The 16,013-nt window shown below is 36.1% G+C and overlaps 1 protein-coding gene across 2 annotated transcripts in view; it reads left to right on the top strand.

Moving 5' to 3' along the window:
• Positions 1 to 16,013, top strand: part of APLF (aprataxin and PNKP like factor) — an 86,376-nt gene that overhangs the window by 7,063 nt on the left and 63,300 nt on the right. For both annotated transcript variants that reach the window (XM_060169483.1, XM_060169482.1), the window contains exon 2: positions 8,157 to 8,228. In XM_060169483.1, coding sequence (XP_060025466.1) covers positions 8,157 to 8,228 — 72 coding nt within the window. The remainder of the gene's footprint in view (positions 1 to 8,156; positions 8,229 to 16,013) is intronic.

Here is a 16,013-nt window from a genome sequence, read left to right as displayed (position 1 = left end):
GCCATAGTGGCTGTATCAATTTACATTCCCACCAACAGTGCAAGAGGGTTCCCTTTTCTCCACACCCTCTCCAGCATTTATTGTTTGTAGATTTTTTGATGATGGCCATTCTGACCGGTGTGAGATGATATCTCATTGTAGTTTTGATTTGCATTTCTCTAATGATTAATGATGTTGAGCATTCTTTCATGTGTTTGTTGGCAATCTGTATATCTTCTTTGAAGAAATGTCTGTTTAGGTCTTCTGCCCATTTTTGGATTGGGTTGTTTGTTTTTTTTGATATTGAGCTGCATTGAGTTGCTTGTATGTTTTGGAGATTAATCCTTTGTCAGTTGCTTCATTTGCAAATATTTTCTCCCATTCTGAGGGTTGTCTTTTCATCTTGTTTATGGTTTCCTTTGCTGTGCAAAAGCTTTTAAGTTTCATTAGGTCCCATTTGTTTATTTTTGCTTTTATTTCCATTCCTCTAGGAGGTGGGTCAAAAAGGATCTTGCTGTGATTTTCAGGTCTTAATTTTAGATTTTGCTTACTTGCCCCACAATATAAGTTTGGGGAAAGAATTTTATGGAAATTATGCCTAAAATAGATCCCATGCTTCTTTAGGTTTAGGCATTTTCTCATAATACAGGCTTAAATCCCATAGCAGATGATTTTCTGTTTTTCTCTACTATGAAAGTTAGAATTTGTCTGTTGTCGATAGAGCAAACCAGATAATCTTATGTGATAGCACTGTAAATTATACAGTATTGTACAAGAAAATTGTTATTATCTTAGCCTGTGGTTTGTTATGTAGCTTATTCTGAAAAAAACAAATTTTTCCTCTTCTCTGTTTTTCCATTTATAGGAACCAGGCTAAATGGGAACACTGAATTCTGAGATATATTATTCCTGTCTGTGATATTCAGAAATTTCTCTAGGAAGACATTGTCAGAAAAATTAACTGATGTTGGTTTTTCAGTAAATATTATATATGGACAAAAATGAAATGAAAGGTCCAGTAGCTTTTCTACTTTTACTTTATTCAGGTTTGTTTTTTACTTTTAGGATGTTGGACATAATAAACAAATAGGTCAGAGACCTTGGTTCAAAATATCTAAACATTTCTGCTGATAGTGTAAGAAAATCTTCATTTTGTCTGACTTCAGTAAATGCCAAAAATAAATATTTGGCAAACAAATCACAAACAGTTCTTTTATGTTTTCATGTCTTTTCTTCTACCACAAGCTCCATGTCTTAAAAATGGAGAAAACTTGTACATGTGTCATAATACATGAAATATCCAATTCAAAACCAGAAAATCAAAGATAAGGGAGCCACATTGTATTAATACAAAAGTCATATAAAAACAGAGATCCTGGGCTTCCCTGGTGGCGCAGTGGTTGAGAGTCCGCCTGCCGATGCAGGGGACACAGGTTCGTGCCCCAGTCCGGGAAGAACCCACGTGCCGTGGAGCGGCTGGGCCAGTGAGCCATGGCCGCTGGGCCTGCGCGTCCGGAGCCTGTGCTCCGCAATGGGAGAGGCCACAGCAGTGAGAGGCCCGCGTACCGCAAAAAAAAAACACCAGAGATCCCTGTCCCCATTCAAGACACAGTCTGAAGAATTCAAGTAAAAAGGGTTTTTTCTATAGTGTCTGAAGAAAAATTACTGTCATTTTAGCTGTTGCTAACAAGAGATAGGAGTGATTTCAGTGTAATTCTTCAGTCTGTATATCCTTCAGAATTTCTTTTCTAAGCTCCTGCTGTATGCTGTGCAGTTCTTTTAATATTAAATGTTCTTGTATTTGAATGCTTAATTTAGTTAGCTTCTCTGTTTTCTAATACTCCTTCTCTCACTGGCTGAGCATAAACGAATTTGCTATTAGTGTCCAGTATCAATAATAACAGTTGTTAGAGTAGTGTGTGTTAATCGTAATTGCTTCGGCTGCAAGTAACAGAAATGTGACAAACGGCAGCTTAATCAAATTAATTTTTCTTCTGTAACAGAATCTTGGGCAGTCGGTGCAGGGCTGGTGCAGCTGCTCAAGGAACAGGCTTTTCTGTGCTTCTCCTTGGTCATCCTTTGCGTATGGCTTTCGCATCTGTACTCATAAGATGGCTGCTGTACCTTGAGGTGTTACACATAAGCTGGAAGAAAAAGAGAAAGGCAGAGGGAAAAAGGTGCAGGCCAGTTGAGCCTGTTCCTTTTTATCAGGAAGACACTAATCTTCCCAGAAGCTCCACTATATTTTGAAATGTAGTCTTATTGTTTTGTTAGGTATGGTGAGGCCAACGGACCAGGAGATGATTATTGTTGAAAAACTAATACTCATAGCTCCGGAGAGAAGTAAGGACACACCATGCCACACAGGGCCACACAAGGTTGGTGGAAGGCAGAGAGAGCTAGGGGAACTGCAGGAAAGCCTTTATTGTGGTTCTCTTTGGAGTGAATGGGCAAGGCAGTGTAAACAGAGGATGATCTAGTTTGAATAATCTTATGGGGCTCTGGGCTTTAGGGCCCACCCCTAGTTGTCTGATGCCTAGTCCTAGGGTGGTTAGGGCAGTGTAAGAACTAGGTAAAGCCATCATTGGGGGTGTGGCTTTGGATGGGTTTGTTTGCATATGAAAGGTGCACTTGCGGTGAGTCATTTACTGTTTCTTAGAATCAGTAACCCTGGGAGGGGTAGCCTTTCCCTAGTCAGCAAAGTCTTAGCTATCAAAGCATCAGATACAGAAACTATAAAGCATGGTTAATACACACTCTTCCTTATGTGCTTGGCTAGAATTGTGTCTCGGCCATCCATAGCTATGAGGAATTCTGGGCATTTGGATGTTTTTAACTGGGTACATTGTTACCCTAAACAAAATTGAAGTAATAGTAGTATGAAAGAAGAAATGAATAGATATTGATTAAGCAACTAGTAGCATCTGGTACACAGTGTCATGTGTGAAGAATTAGCATCTAAAAAGTATAGGTGTAGTTTAAATCATGACTTACAAATTCACGTGCCTGCAGAGGCCAGGTATGCAATAAAGAGTGAAGCCGGCTAAGTGGAAGATTATAGGGAGTGCTGGGCACTCTGGGGAGGTGGAGGGTACATACACTCTTCAAAGTAAAAATTAAAAAAGATACTGAGTGACTTGTGGTGTGTTGGCTACCAGTTTGTGGTGCTTAGTCTAAATCAAAGGAATATTTTAAAACAGCATGTAGAAATGTAGAAAATAGAAAGAGCATGTAGAAAATAGAGGGTTATTAATTTCACTGGAACAGGTGTAAATTAAATCACACTTCAGTTATGTTATTTAGCAGTTGTGTACACTACATTTTCCATTACCTGATGATAACCCTTTTAGTACCAACCAAAAATGTACCAACATTTTTGAAATTTTAACTATTTTTGCCTCAACTTTTCATTTCGAAAGATTGCAGACCTGCAGAAAAGTTGAAAGACTAGTACAACTAACACCTATGTATCCTTAACTTAGGTTAGTTAATGGTTAACATTTTGTCCCATTTACTTTTTCTTTATCTCTCATATGTATAAATATATATATATATATATATATATATATATATACACACATTTTTTTTTCCTCTTTCTCCTGAACTCATTTGAAAGTACATTGCATGGCACTTCATCCCCAAATATGCCAACATGTATCACCTAAAAACAAGGACATTTCTATATACATTATATATGTAAGTTATATAAATTATACTCGAGAAATTTGTAATGGTGCAGTAAATTTTAATATTCCATATTCAGTTTTACCCAACTTTCAAATAATGTCCTTTTCAGCATTAAAAAAATTTAGGATCCAATCAAATATATATTATCTTCTTTAATCTAGAGCTATCTTTCATGGCATTAATGCTTTTAGCAGTCCAGGCCAGTTGTTTCATAGAATGCCCAGAATTTTGATTTGTCTGATTGTTTCCACATAATTAGATTCAGGTTAAACACTTTGGGCAAGAACATTCCATCGGTGATATGAACTTAGAGCAGCATGTCAGGAGGCCCAGGTCTCTCTCTCTTTGTCCTGTTGTTGTTGGTTATAAATGTGATCACTTGTGGAAGGTGGTGTCTATCAGACTTCTCCAGAGACGATGCTATTCTTTTTTTTTTTTTTTTTTTTTTTTTTTTGGGTATGCGGGCCTCTCACTGTTGTGGGGTCTCCCAGTGCAGTGCACAGGCTCCGGACGCGCAGGCTCAGCGGCCATGGCTCACGGGCCCAGCCGCTCCGCAGTATGTGGGATCTTCCCGGACCGGGGCACGAACCCGTGTCCCCTGCATCGGCAGGCGGACTCTCAACCACTGCGCCACCAGGGAAGCCCTCGATGCTATTCTTTTTGTGAGTAATCTGAGTGATGCTTTGAGACTTCAGGAGTATTCTGCTTCCCATCAAGCTTTCACCTGAAAATTAACATCCATTGTTACTTTACTGAGTCAATTAATGTTAGTAGTTACAAAATTGTGATTTCCTCATTCCATCATTTCTTCTATGTTAGCTGTCATTCTTTTATAAAGAAAGGCCTTTTCTCCCAGCCCTGACCCCAGCCCCTTTCTTGAGTTCAGTATGAACTCATGGATTATTTTGTATTGAGTGTGTTATATTCCATTATTGTTATTATTCATATTGATGCCCAAATTATTTTCAATTTTGCTGGATCTCTGAACTCTTGGATGTGGGATGCATTTTCAGCCTTTCCCACTCAAGGGGTGACGTTTTTGTGGTTCTCGCTCCCATCTTCTCTCTTCCTCCGAACTGCCACTTAAATTCTGTTCCAGCATCGATCCTGAAGCTTCATCCGCATTTGGCATTTCTTTCCCCTCTTACATGTAAATTAAAGTTAGTGGTAACCTGTCTCCTAGTTGTGCTTTAGATGTGGAAAATAGGTGGTTTTATTTGCTGTATTTGTTGATCTCTGATTTTTTTGGAGAATGTGTGGTGTGATTAGAAGTTAGGTGGCTACAATTATTTGGTAGGACACTGGAATTCCTCTATTTTAACTACTTCTATGGTTTTCTAAGATGCGAAATGTCTGACTTTCAAATGAAGTTTTTGTTTAAACCTGATGACTCTTGGTAATCAGTAAGTTAACTCAGATAAGCCTTTAGTACCTTGAGAAGGATGTTATGCCATTCGTCCTACTCCCAGGAGTCTCTAGCCAGTGTACTCCTTTGAGTCTTTATGTTTTTTTGTTTTTCTACAGCCTTTTCCTTTCCACCTGCAGACCAACATCATTGTTAATGCACTGACTACTAAACCCTATGCACTATATTATCTGCTGTGAATAGACAGCTGGGAATTCAGATAACTCATCTCATTAGACTTGGGTGTGATCTTAGAATAAACAGGACCACGTGAAAGCCTGAAGGCCTCTTGGAGCTTTATCTAGGGCTTGAGTTTTCTTAGAATGTCTATTTGCTTAATAAATAGCCATTCTTCCTTATTTCCAGTTTTTTAGTATGTTTTAGTTTACAGTCAAGCTGATGTTAAATCATCTAAAAATGATATTTTACATAATGATAATGAGGGAAGCAGTACAGTACCAAGAGCAAAGATGTCTTTAGAATCACAAATCCTGGTCCTGCTGCTTATTGGCTGTGTAACTTTAAGTAGTTGCTTAACTTATCTGCACTTCCATTTCTCACCTGAAAAACAAAGATAGTAGTATCTTCCACAGGTTTTGTGAAGATGAAAAAAGATATATGTGATAAATATGGAACAGTGCCTTGGTCTTGGTAAATAATTGCCATTACAGTTAGTATGTTAATAAGAATGTATGAATATTTACTCTGCACAAGGAGCAGTGATTGCTGTTACATAAAGCAGGCCATCAGATCTTTAGGATCTGTTTGTGACCTTACCCGCTTCTCACCATCCACATCCTGAAATTCAAATAAGCTTTAATGATAATTTGTTAAATCTCTAAACTTTCCATTGAAAAAGCATAAATTATTATTTTGTAACTTACTCATTATTTAGAGGTGTGGTTTAAAAGGGACAGGTATAGCTAAATGCCTGAATGATGTTAATTTCAAAGACTCTTTAAAACACTTTTGTGGGTACTATAGAAATGCACAGCTTGTGATGAAATTACATTGTTGTAGAAACATGTGTCCACTAGAGGTCACATTATACTTTTATATTATAGCTTCCTGCAAAAATATGGTTTGAAAAAGAAAGAAACCCAAGCTGGACTATTACAGGAACCATCCTTATATGTCATGGTTTTATATTGGGCAGTTTCTTACTCTGTTGGTTAGAAAATCAATTTGTATTATTGAAGTTAACAATAAGATATTACTCTCCAAGTTATAAATAGAAACTTCTTACTCCTCACCACACAGTAATTTGCAGTTCTTGAAACTACTTCTGAATGATTACATGTAGGCATAGAGTAATATATGACTATTTTTCTCAGGTATTTATTTTTGTTAATAAGTATGGATTTGGAGTCCTACCTGCTTGAAGAGTGACCTACACAAGCAACTTAAATTCTCTGGACTTTCAGCTTCCAAATATGTAAAATGTGAATAATAGCTGTGACAGTATTAGGGTGAAGCTCAATATTTAAGTGAAAGTTCTATGCAAATGATAAAGTTTGTGCAAATGGTAAAGTGGATTATTAGATAACTGCTGTTTTGGGCCCACTAAGGCATATTATGGGAAGAATATAGGAACCTCCAAATTTCTGTCCTCTCTTTTCTGATTGAATAGGCTACTAGTTTATATTTAATTGTCTGAAATAGCCATTGTGGCTAATAGTGGATATATTTTAAATAGGCTACCTTTAAGATATTTTATTTTAGAAAATGTTCTAAAAATCAACTGTAGCTGTGTGGAATATTCACTATGTGGAATTTATTCCACTGCGATGCTTCTGTTTTTATATAGTCACAGCCTTAAGTGTGGAATTAGTCGTTGGCTAAAATAATGAGTACTGATTCCTGGAAGTTTCATATTTTTGCAAGTTTTTGTGGAACCAATGGGTTTACTTGAATTTAGGCTTTGCTACAGTCTGCTTTTACTGATAATTTTGGTCCTGATGTGGATAAGGTCAGAGATGAAGTGATAGATACTAAGGTAATGAAGAGGTAGGCCGGATAATTATGGTGCTAAGTAAAATTGGTGATTAAAATGTTTTCATTACATAAAGTCACAAATTACAAAGGTAATCTTAACTGTTCTGTTAATAGCCATGCAGGGAAGGCTTGATTGGCAATTTCAACATTGAAAGTGCAAGCAATTTTTTTTTTTTAATTGTGGAGAGGGGAAATAGAAAGTGCAGAAGTGAAGGTTGCAATTTATTTTATTATTATTATTATTTAAATATTTATTTATTTATTTGGTTGCACTAGGTCTTAGTTGTGGCAGGCGGGCTCCTTAGTTGTGGTATGTGAACTCTTAGTTGCGGCATGTATATGGGATCTAGTTCCCTGACCAGGGATCGAACCCAGGCCCCCTGCATTGGGAGCGTGGAGTCTTATCCACTGCACCACAGGGAAGTCCTCAATTTTTAAACTTTGGTGTGCAGAAGTGATTGTGAGAGTAAGTAGAACAGTGCTGGCTCAAAACAGGAAGCAAATATATAATTAAAATTTTTTTCTTCACTGTAAATACTTGGTTTTCACTGCTCCCTCTCCTACCTTCCTGTTCTCTTAACTACTGCTAATGGCCCTGAGCTCAAATGCAGGTCTGCCTGACCTGGGTCTGCTTGACACCAAAGCTTGTAGTCTTACCTTTTACATTTACCAGACTGCTGCTTTTTGAGACCTTCTGTCATTATAACATAATTTATCTTATCTGTATTTGGAATGCTTCCTGATAAGTACATATTATATAGATTTTTTTCTCATTTTATGAATTTTATTGATAAGAATCCCTACTAAATGTCTGTCTTGAATGGAAACCATCATGAAAGGTTTTGGGATCTGTTAGTTTCCAACCTTGAGTCTCTGCTTCACTGTTTATTTTTCTGTGATTAAGGTCCCTTAATCTCTGAGTTGTTTCGTTATTTGTTCAGTGAGGACAGTCATTTCAATATACAGTTGTTGAATGAATAATAGATTTCATATCTAGCTACTGATTTCAGAAACGTTGCTCTGGGGTTTGTTGTTATTGTTTTTTAGGCAGGTGGCTGTGTTTGAAATTTTAATTTTTTTTCTCCTGTAGATAACAGATAAGAGAGTGTCCAGAAGACATGCCATTCTTGAAGTGGTGGGTGGTCAGCTTCGAATCAAACCGGTAAATATGTTATTAATGATTTATTTTAACATTTTCTCTCTCACGTGTTTCCAGCTCCTGATTGGAGGGGCTTATTTTTAAGGTTATGAAAATAGGGAATTAATGTCGGAATATGTTTTTCTTATTGCCAGAAGATAATTGGGAGATAAAGATCTAAACTGTTTAAGCTACTTTTTTTTTCCCATGGGGCAGTGCTACATTTATGTAGTTAGAATCTTAATGAAAGGTGACTACCAGTTCATGTGTACATTATGATTTTGTTCATGAGTAGGTATTACAAATAAGATTCTAGAAGAAAGTCCATAACTGTGTAATGGTTGGCTTTTGGGGGATGGGTTAGCAACCAAAGTCACTTAAGTGTTATAGACTTGTTTCAATAGATTTCTGTACCTAGAGTATTTTCCAAATTGGCTTAATAGAGATGCTTAATTGGAGTCATGTCTATACTTGGATGAAAAGTATTCAGGTGTATTTTGAACTTCTGTGACTATTTAAAAGAGTATCGATAATATAAGATAAATATACTTAAAGGTGATTTTATTAATGGAAAATTCTTTCTTCAGGTTAAACTTTATCCCTTATGAAGTGGGTCAGATTTCTGTATGGGTGTTTAACAATGTTCAAACAAAGAAGACACCTTTTAGAAAACATTCTGTACCTTGCTTGGTCTTTAATTAGATTGTGTTGATATAAGTCAACAAGTGTCTTTTGAGCACCAAACTGTGGTAGATACAAAATTAGAAGTTAGAGCAAAAATTCCACATTAGATTATAGACTTTTAAAACTAAAATTTGGGATGGTAACATTTTATTTAAACTATACCTTTGTTTATATTTATCTTTTAAATATTGTTCAGTATAATTTTATGAACTTTTATTAAGTGACCTTATACACATGGGAAAAAGGTAAGTGTTTTTACCCTTTTCTTGGTACTATTATTTTTGACAACTTAGAATGTCTAATTCTACATAGTCAGTAAGTTGTTAAATGAGAATTAGAACTCAGGTTCTTTGAACCCTCTGCAGTTTTTTTTTTTCATCACGTTTTCCAAGTCAGGATTCTTTTGCCATGTTCTCTTCTTTAAAAAAAATTCTTGAAGTTGAAACTAATTGTTTCAACTTATCTTCACAAGACGTTTTAGTGCCTTCAGTTGAGTAGAACTTTAGAACTGAAAGCAATCTTAGATTCAGGCTTTTGTATGTGGGAATTTGATTTGGGCCAGAGCTGGCATTGCATATAAATGGAGAAGAGAACTTTTTATCAGTAAATCGTACTGGGACAGTTTGTTGTTTGTTTGGGCAAAAAAATAAAAAAAATAATTAGACCCCTACCTCAAACCATACACAAAAATCAATTCCAGATAGATTAATGTGAAAGTCAAAACTGTAAAACTGTTAGAAGGTAACGTAGGATAAAACCTTTATGACCTTAGAGTAGGGAACAGTTTTAAAATAAGATATAAAAAGCAGAAACTGTAAAAGAAAGATTGAAAAAAAGCCAATTACATTAAAATTAAGAACCGTTGCTGATCAAAAGACACTATAATGAAACCGAAAAATACAACAGGGAGAAGATACTTAAAACACATATAATTGACAAAGGAATGATATCCAGAATTTATAGCAAATGCTTTCAGTCAATGAGAAGAAGATAATCCAATAGAAAAACGGGCTGAAGATTTGAGTGGCACATTGCAGAAATGGAAACCTGCCTGGCTAGTAAACATGAAAAGCAGGTGCTCAGCCTTCTTATTAGATGGAGAAATAAATGAAACCACAATGAGATACGATTCCACACCCAACAGATTGGCAAAAATGAAAAGTCTAACAATTTCAAGTGTTGGAGGAGCAGTAGAACAAGTGGAATAGTTATGAGCTGTGGCTGGGAGCTTAGATGGTGCAGCCACTTTGGAAAATAGCTTGACGCTATTTCCTAAAGATGAAGGCTTGTATTCCCTGCAAGCAGACCTCACGCACACACAGGTACCAATAGATATGTACAAGAGCCTGAAGAGCAAAATTGTTTATGTGATAGCAAAACACTAGAAGCAACATAAATTTCCACCAACAGTAAAATCAATAAATATATTGTGATATATTAATTTAATGAAATGTAGTACAACAGTGAAGATACATTACTGTGAAAGCTGAAAAAGCATGGATTAAAATCAGGAACATAATACTGAATGATGAAAGCAAGCATTGGAAGAATATTTACAGTGTGGCTTCATTTATGTAAGATTAAAAATCCTACAAAGTAAACAATATATTCAGGGTCATAAACATAGGTGGTGAAACCATAAAGAAAATCAAGGAAGTGATAAACACAAAAATCAGGATAATTACATCTGAGGAAACTGAGAAGAGAGTGGTTAGGTAAAGACTCATTGGTAACATCAAAGGTAATGGTAATATTCTTAAACTGGGTGGTGGGTCCACACATAATATCTTACATGTATTATGTCTCTAAAAAATTATTATGGAATATTTATAACATCAAAAAAGGGTAAAGAATAGTACAGTATATTGCAGTTATTTCTGTAATGCCAAACTACCAAACATTGGAAGACATTAAAAATGATTTTTTAAGGAAATGTGCAGTTCTAGTACTAGAATTTGATTGCTCTTTTAGAAAAATATTTAATTGGGTTTTGAATTTTATTCCAAGAATTACGAAATTCACTTTATATTAGTTGAAGGAAAGCTGCTTCTTGGACTTAGTGATATACGTATGGGTTCTTTGCTTTATGTAATGCTTGATTTCTTGTTTATATTAATATAGTTTCAATAAAATACCTATCCCCTTGAAATAGATTTATTTATTTAATCAGCATCTTATTGTAGCTGTACCTTCAAGGTGCAATTTAGAGAAGTTTAGAGGAATTCTAACACTGACTTTGTTAATGGAAGTTTAAGATTAGAAATAATGAGTATGAGATGGACAGATGACTTCCAGTTTATTCATTTTATCATGTGTGCTAAATATCACTTATTCTCTGTTCTAGTCAATCACAAATTATTTGATCTGCTAAAGCAAATTATATATACAACTGTAATAAAGTGTTGAGAGAGAAGTTTTAGTTTAAAAAACTTTGTAAAATTATATAAATAAATATAGCAGATATTTTGTTTTGATGATCCCTTCTGTATGCTGTATATTCCACTTTATGTTTAAGTAATTAAATGTTTTTTTGCTTTCCCTCAAATTAGAAATCTAAGTAAATAAAAAAGTAGCTTTGACAATGATAGATGAATGCAATTAGGGGAGTAACTAATTTGGACTTTTAAATTGGATGAATTTGTCTTTTTTTCCTGCTCTAATATTTCCCTTTAGAAAAGCCTCTAGCTCTTAGCAGTTCTTGGAAATAGTGCATGAGGAGATAATATTAGCTCATGGGGAGATGATGCTAGCTTTTTTGTGTGTCGTTTAAATTTGATGTACAGTCTGGTATCAGCAGGGAGAAGATGCATTCTGAAGGCAAAATGATGATGTTCTTTGTAAATGACTGTATCACCAGTGGTTAGTTATGTCATCAGGGTGAATTTATAGCTGTCAGTGCTTTTTTTCTTTTTTTTTTGCGGTACTCGGGCCTCTCACTGTTGTGGCCTCTCCCGTTGCAGAGCACAGGCTCCGTACGTGCAGGCTCAGTGGCCGTGGCTCACGGGGCCAGCCGCTCCGCGGCATGTGGGATCTTCCCGGACCGGGGCATGAACCCATGTCCCCTGCATCGGCAGGCGGACTCTCAACCACTGTGCCACCAGGGAAGCCCTGTCAATGCTTTTACTTCATTTTAATAAAAACTTACTCTTTGGTTCTTGGATGATTGAGAGAGTAGTTCTAAACTGTGTATAAATTGCAAAAGATATGTATTTTTTGCCATTTGGTATTGATTCTCAAAATATGCAGCTTTGGGTGATTGTACCTTTTCTATTGCACAGTGAAATTTCTGAGTTGTGATTGTTTTGCTTCCCTTGAAATTATGGGTGCACTTGTAAAATAGCTATAAAATACTAAAATAGCTTTTCCACAACTCATTTTGTTTTTAAAAAAAATGCTTTCCAAATTAAAAAAACACAAAATAAGAGGAGCGCTTTTTTTCGGTATACATCAATCTTTGTTTAATATTTAATGATAATTCCAATAGAAAGCTATAGAAAATTGATTTGTATTTTAGTTCTAGTCCTTCAGGGATAATGCATCCTTTGCACCATTTCTTTTTTTTTTTTTTAACGTCTTTATTGGAGTATAATTGCTTTACAATGGTGTGTTAATTTCTGCTATATAAAAAACTGAATCAGTTATACATATACATATGTCCTCATATCTCTTCCCTCTTGCATCTCCCTCCCTCCCACCCTCCCTGTCCCGCCCCTCTAGGTGGTCACAAAGCAACGAGCTGATCTCCCTGTACTATGCGGCTGCTTCCCACTAGCTATCTATTTTACGTTTGGTAGTGTATATATGTCCATGCCACACTCTCACTTTGTCCTAGCTTACCCTTCCCCCTCCCTGTATCCTCAAGTCCATTCTCTAGTAGTTCTGCATCTTTATTCCCGTCTTGCCCTTAGGTTCTTCTGACCACTTTTTTTCTTTTTTTTTTTGATTCCTTATATATGTATTAGCATATGGTATTTGTTTTTCTCTTTCTGACTTACTTCACTCTGTATGACAGATTCTAGATCCATCCACCTCACTACAGATAACTCAGTTTCGTTCCTTTTTATGGCTGAGTAATATTCCATTGTATATATGTGCCACATCTTCTTTATCCATTCATCTGTTGATGGAGACTTAAGTTGCTTCCATGTCCTGGCTATTGTAAATAGAGCTGCAGTGAACATTGTGGTACATGACTCTTTTTGAATAGAGGCAGAAAATGTTGTGTCTGTCTTCTCCTTTTTTATAAATATTGATAAATTTTTGTCATTTTATAACTTTTAAGAAACAACCTTTTGGACTTCTTGTATGTGTGGCTTTTTAGTTGGAGTGTATATTGTTTGATATAGATTTTTTTAAAAAGCTTACTCAATGAGTAATAGTTATTTAGATGTGAGTTTTAGGAGCGAACATCAGATTTCTTGGTATGTCATTTTTGCTCTTAGTTCTGGGATCTCCTGTATGAACATTTTTAGGAAAAGAAAAAGATGATCACGGACCACACAGATTGGTCCACTTTCTTTGTGGATGATTTGCTAAATGCCTAATATTTAACCACCTATCATTTAAATATTAAGTGCTTTCAGCTGAGGAAAAAATACTCAAACTGACTGTTTTCTTGACTTTGGGTTTGTGATGTGTTTTTAAAGAAACATAATAATTTTCCTTTCTTAAGTATTTTACCTTTTCTTCTCTTACAATTTTATGCCTTTGTATTGAACATCTTAGCTTTTATAAACTTAGGACTATATCATTATTTAATATTGTTTAGAGATTCATTTGAATCTTTAAAATACTCATGAATAAGAACATGGTCTTCTCTTAGCTTATAAGCAGGAAACCTCATTTAGAGAATATTCAGGGTTCAGGCAGAAGATATGTATATTCCTGTTTTGAGTCTTGTCCTTCCTGCTACCCACCATTCCTCACGGGTGACCATGGCATATACCCGAGGAAGGGGAGGCTTCACTTTAAAGGCTGAGGAGTAACAGGGAACATTTCCAAGCCCAGCAACATGCAAAAACACTCAAAAGCTCTAGCCATATGCCAGAGAACCACATTGAGAGATAAATTAGGGGTGGCTGATAACATAATGAAAGGTTTCTAAACATTACATTTCAGTTATAACTTAAAAAAAAATCAAACATTCACAGCTCTTTTTAGGAATATGATGTTGCATAAATTGCACTGCATCTCCAATGTTATGCCATCTTGTTTATAAAATTTTATATTAGTTTATAAAATGACTGATAAATGAAATAATTGCCTACCAAATTTATATAGCCTCTGTTTTTAACTTCTACTTCTACCCTTTCTCTCCAAATTTTATTTTACTGCTTTCTTTTAACACAGACTTAAAGGAAATAGAAATGTTTCCAATTGCAGAAACACCTAGGAAGGACTTAACCAGATCCTCATGAATTTTAATTGCCAGAACTGGATAGACTATATTCATTGCAGCTTTCAGAATTGTCTTTTTTTTCTTTTTCTTTAATTTGAGCATGTAGGTAACAGTGCTAATTTTCCTGGCAGCTTTTGCTTTAACATTCCCTATTCTGTATTAGTCTCACCGGCCTGCCCCAGGCCTTGGTTAAATGTACTGTTTAGATGGTTTAGCGTCTAAAATGTAGTCATTTTCTTTCCTAATTTAGCTAAGTAGTTTTTGGTTCCTTTCCCCAAATTCCATGATTCTGTGGTTAATTTAAAAGTATATTATCGTATGCTCTTGGATTAGAAGAATCAGTATTGTGAAAATGACTATACTACCCAAAGCAATCTACAGATTCAGTGCAATCCCTACCAAGTTACCAATGGCATTTTTTACGGAACTAGAACAAAAAATCTTAAAATTTGTATGGAGACCCAAAAGACCCTGAATAGCCAAAGCGGTCTTGGGGGAAAAAAACGGAGCTGGAGGAATCAGACTCCCTGACTTCAGACTATACTATAAAACTACAGTAATCAAGACAATATGGTACTGGCACAAAAACAGAAACATAGATCAATGGAACAAGATAGAAAGTCCAGAGATAAACCCATGCACCTATGGTCAACTAATCTATGACAAAGGAGGCAAGGATGTACAATGGAGAAAAGACAGTCTCTTCAATAAGTGGTGCTGGGAAAACTGGACAGGTACATGTAAAAGAATGAAATTAGAACACTCCCTAACACCATACACAAAAATAAACTCAAAATGGATTAGAGACCTAAACGTAAGACCAGACACTATAAAACTCTTAGAGGAAAACATAGGAAGAACACTCTTTGACATAAATCACAGCAAGATCTTTTTTCATCCACCTCCTAGAGTAATGGAAATAAAAACAAAAATAAACAAATGGGACCTAATGAAACTTAAAAGCTTTTGCACAGCAAAGGAAATCATAAACAAGACGAAAAGACAACCCTCCGAATGGGAGAAAATATTTGCAAATGAATCAACGGACAAAGGATTAATCTCCAAAATATATAAACAGCTCATGGAGCTCAATATTAAAAAAACAAACAACCCAATCCAAAAATGGGCAGAAGACCTAAATAGACATTTCTCCAAAGAAGACATACAGATGGCCAAGAAGCACATGAAAAGCTGCTCAACATCACTAATTATTAGAGAAATGCAAACCAAAACTACAATGAGGTATCACCTCACACCAGTTAGAATAGGCATCATCAGAAAAATCTACAAACAACAAATGCTGGAGAGGGTGTGGAGAAAAGGGAACCCTCCTGCACGGTTGGTGGGAATGTAAATTGATACAGCCACTATGGAGAACAGTATAGAGGTTCCTTAAAAAACTAAAAATAGAATTACCACATGACCCAGCAATCCCACTACTGGGCATATACCCAGAGAAAACCATAATTCAAAAAGACACATGCAGGGCTTCCCTGGTGGCGCAGTGGTTGAGAGTCCGCCTGCCGATGCAGGGGACACGGGTTCGTGCCCTGGTCTGGGACAATCCCACGTGCTGCGGAGCGGCTGGGCCCGTGAGCCATGGCCACTAAGCCTGCACGTCTGGAGCCTGTGCTCCGCAATGGGAGAGGCCACAACAGTGAGAGGCCTGCATACCACACACACACAAAAAAAGACACATGCACCCCAATGTTCATTGCAGCACTATT

This window comes from Lagenorhynchus albirostris, chromosome 13 (genome assembly GCF_949774975.1).
Source record: "Lagenorhynchus albirostris chromosome 13, mLagAlb1.1, whole genome shotgun sequence".
Classification (NCBI taxonomy): domain Eukaryota; kingdom Metazoa; phylum Chordata; class Mammalia; order Artiodactyla; family Delphinidae; genus Lagenorhynchus; species Lagenorhynchus albirostris.
Note: the sequence above shows the minus strand (reverse complement) of the source record. Positions and strands in the feature narration are given on the sequence as shown.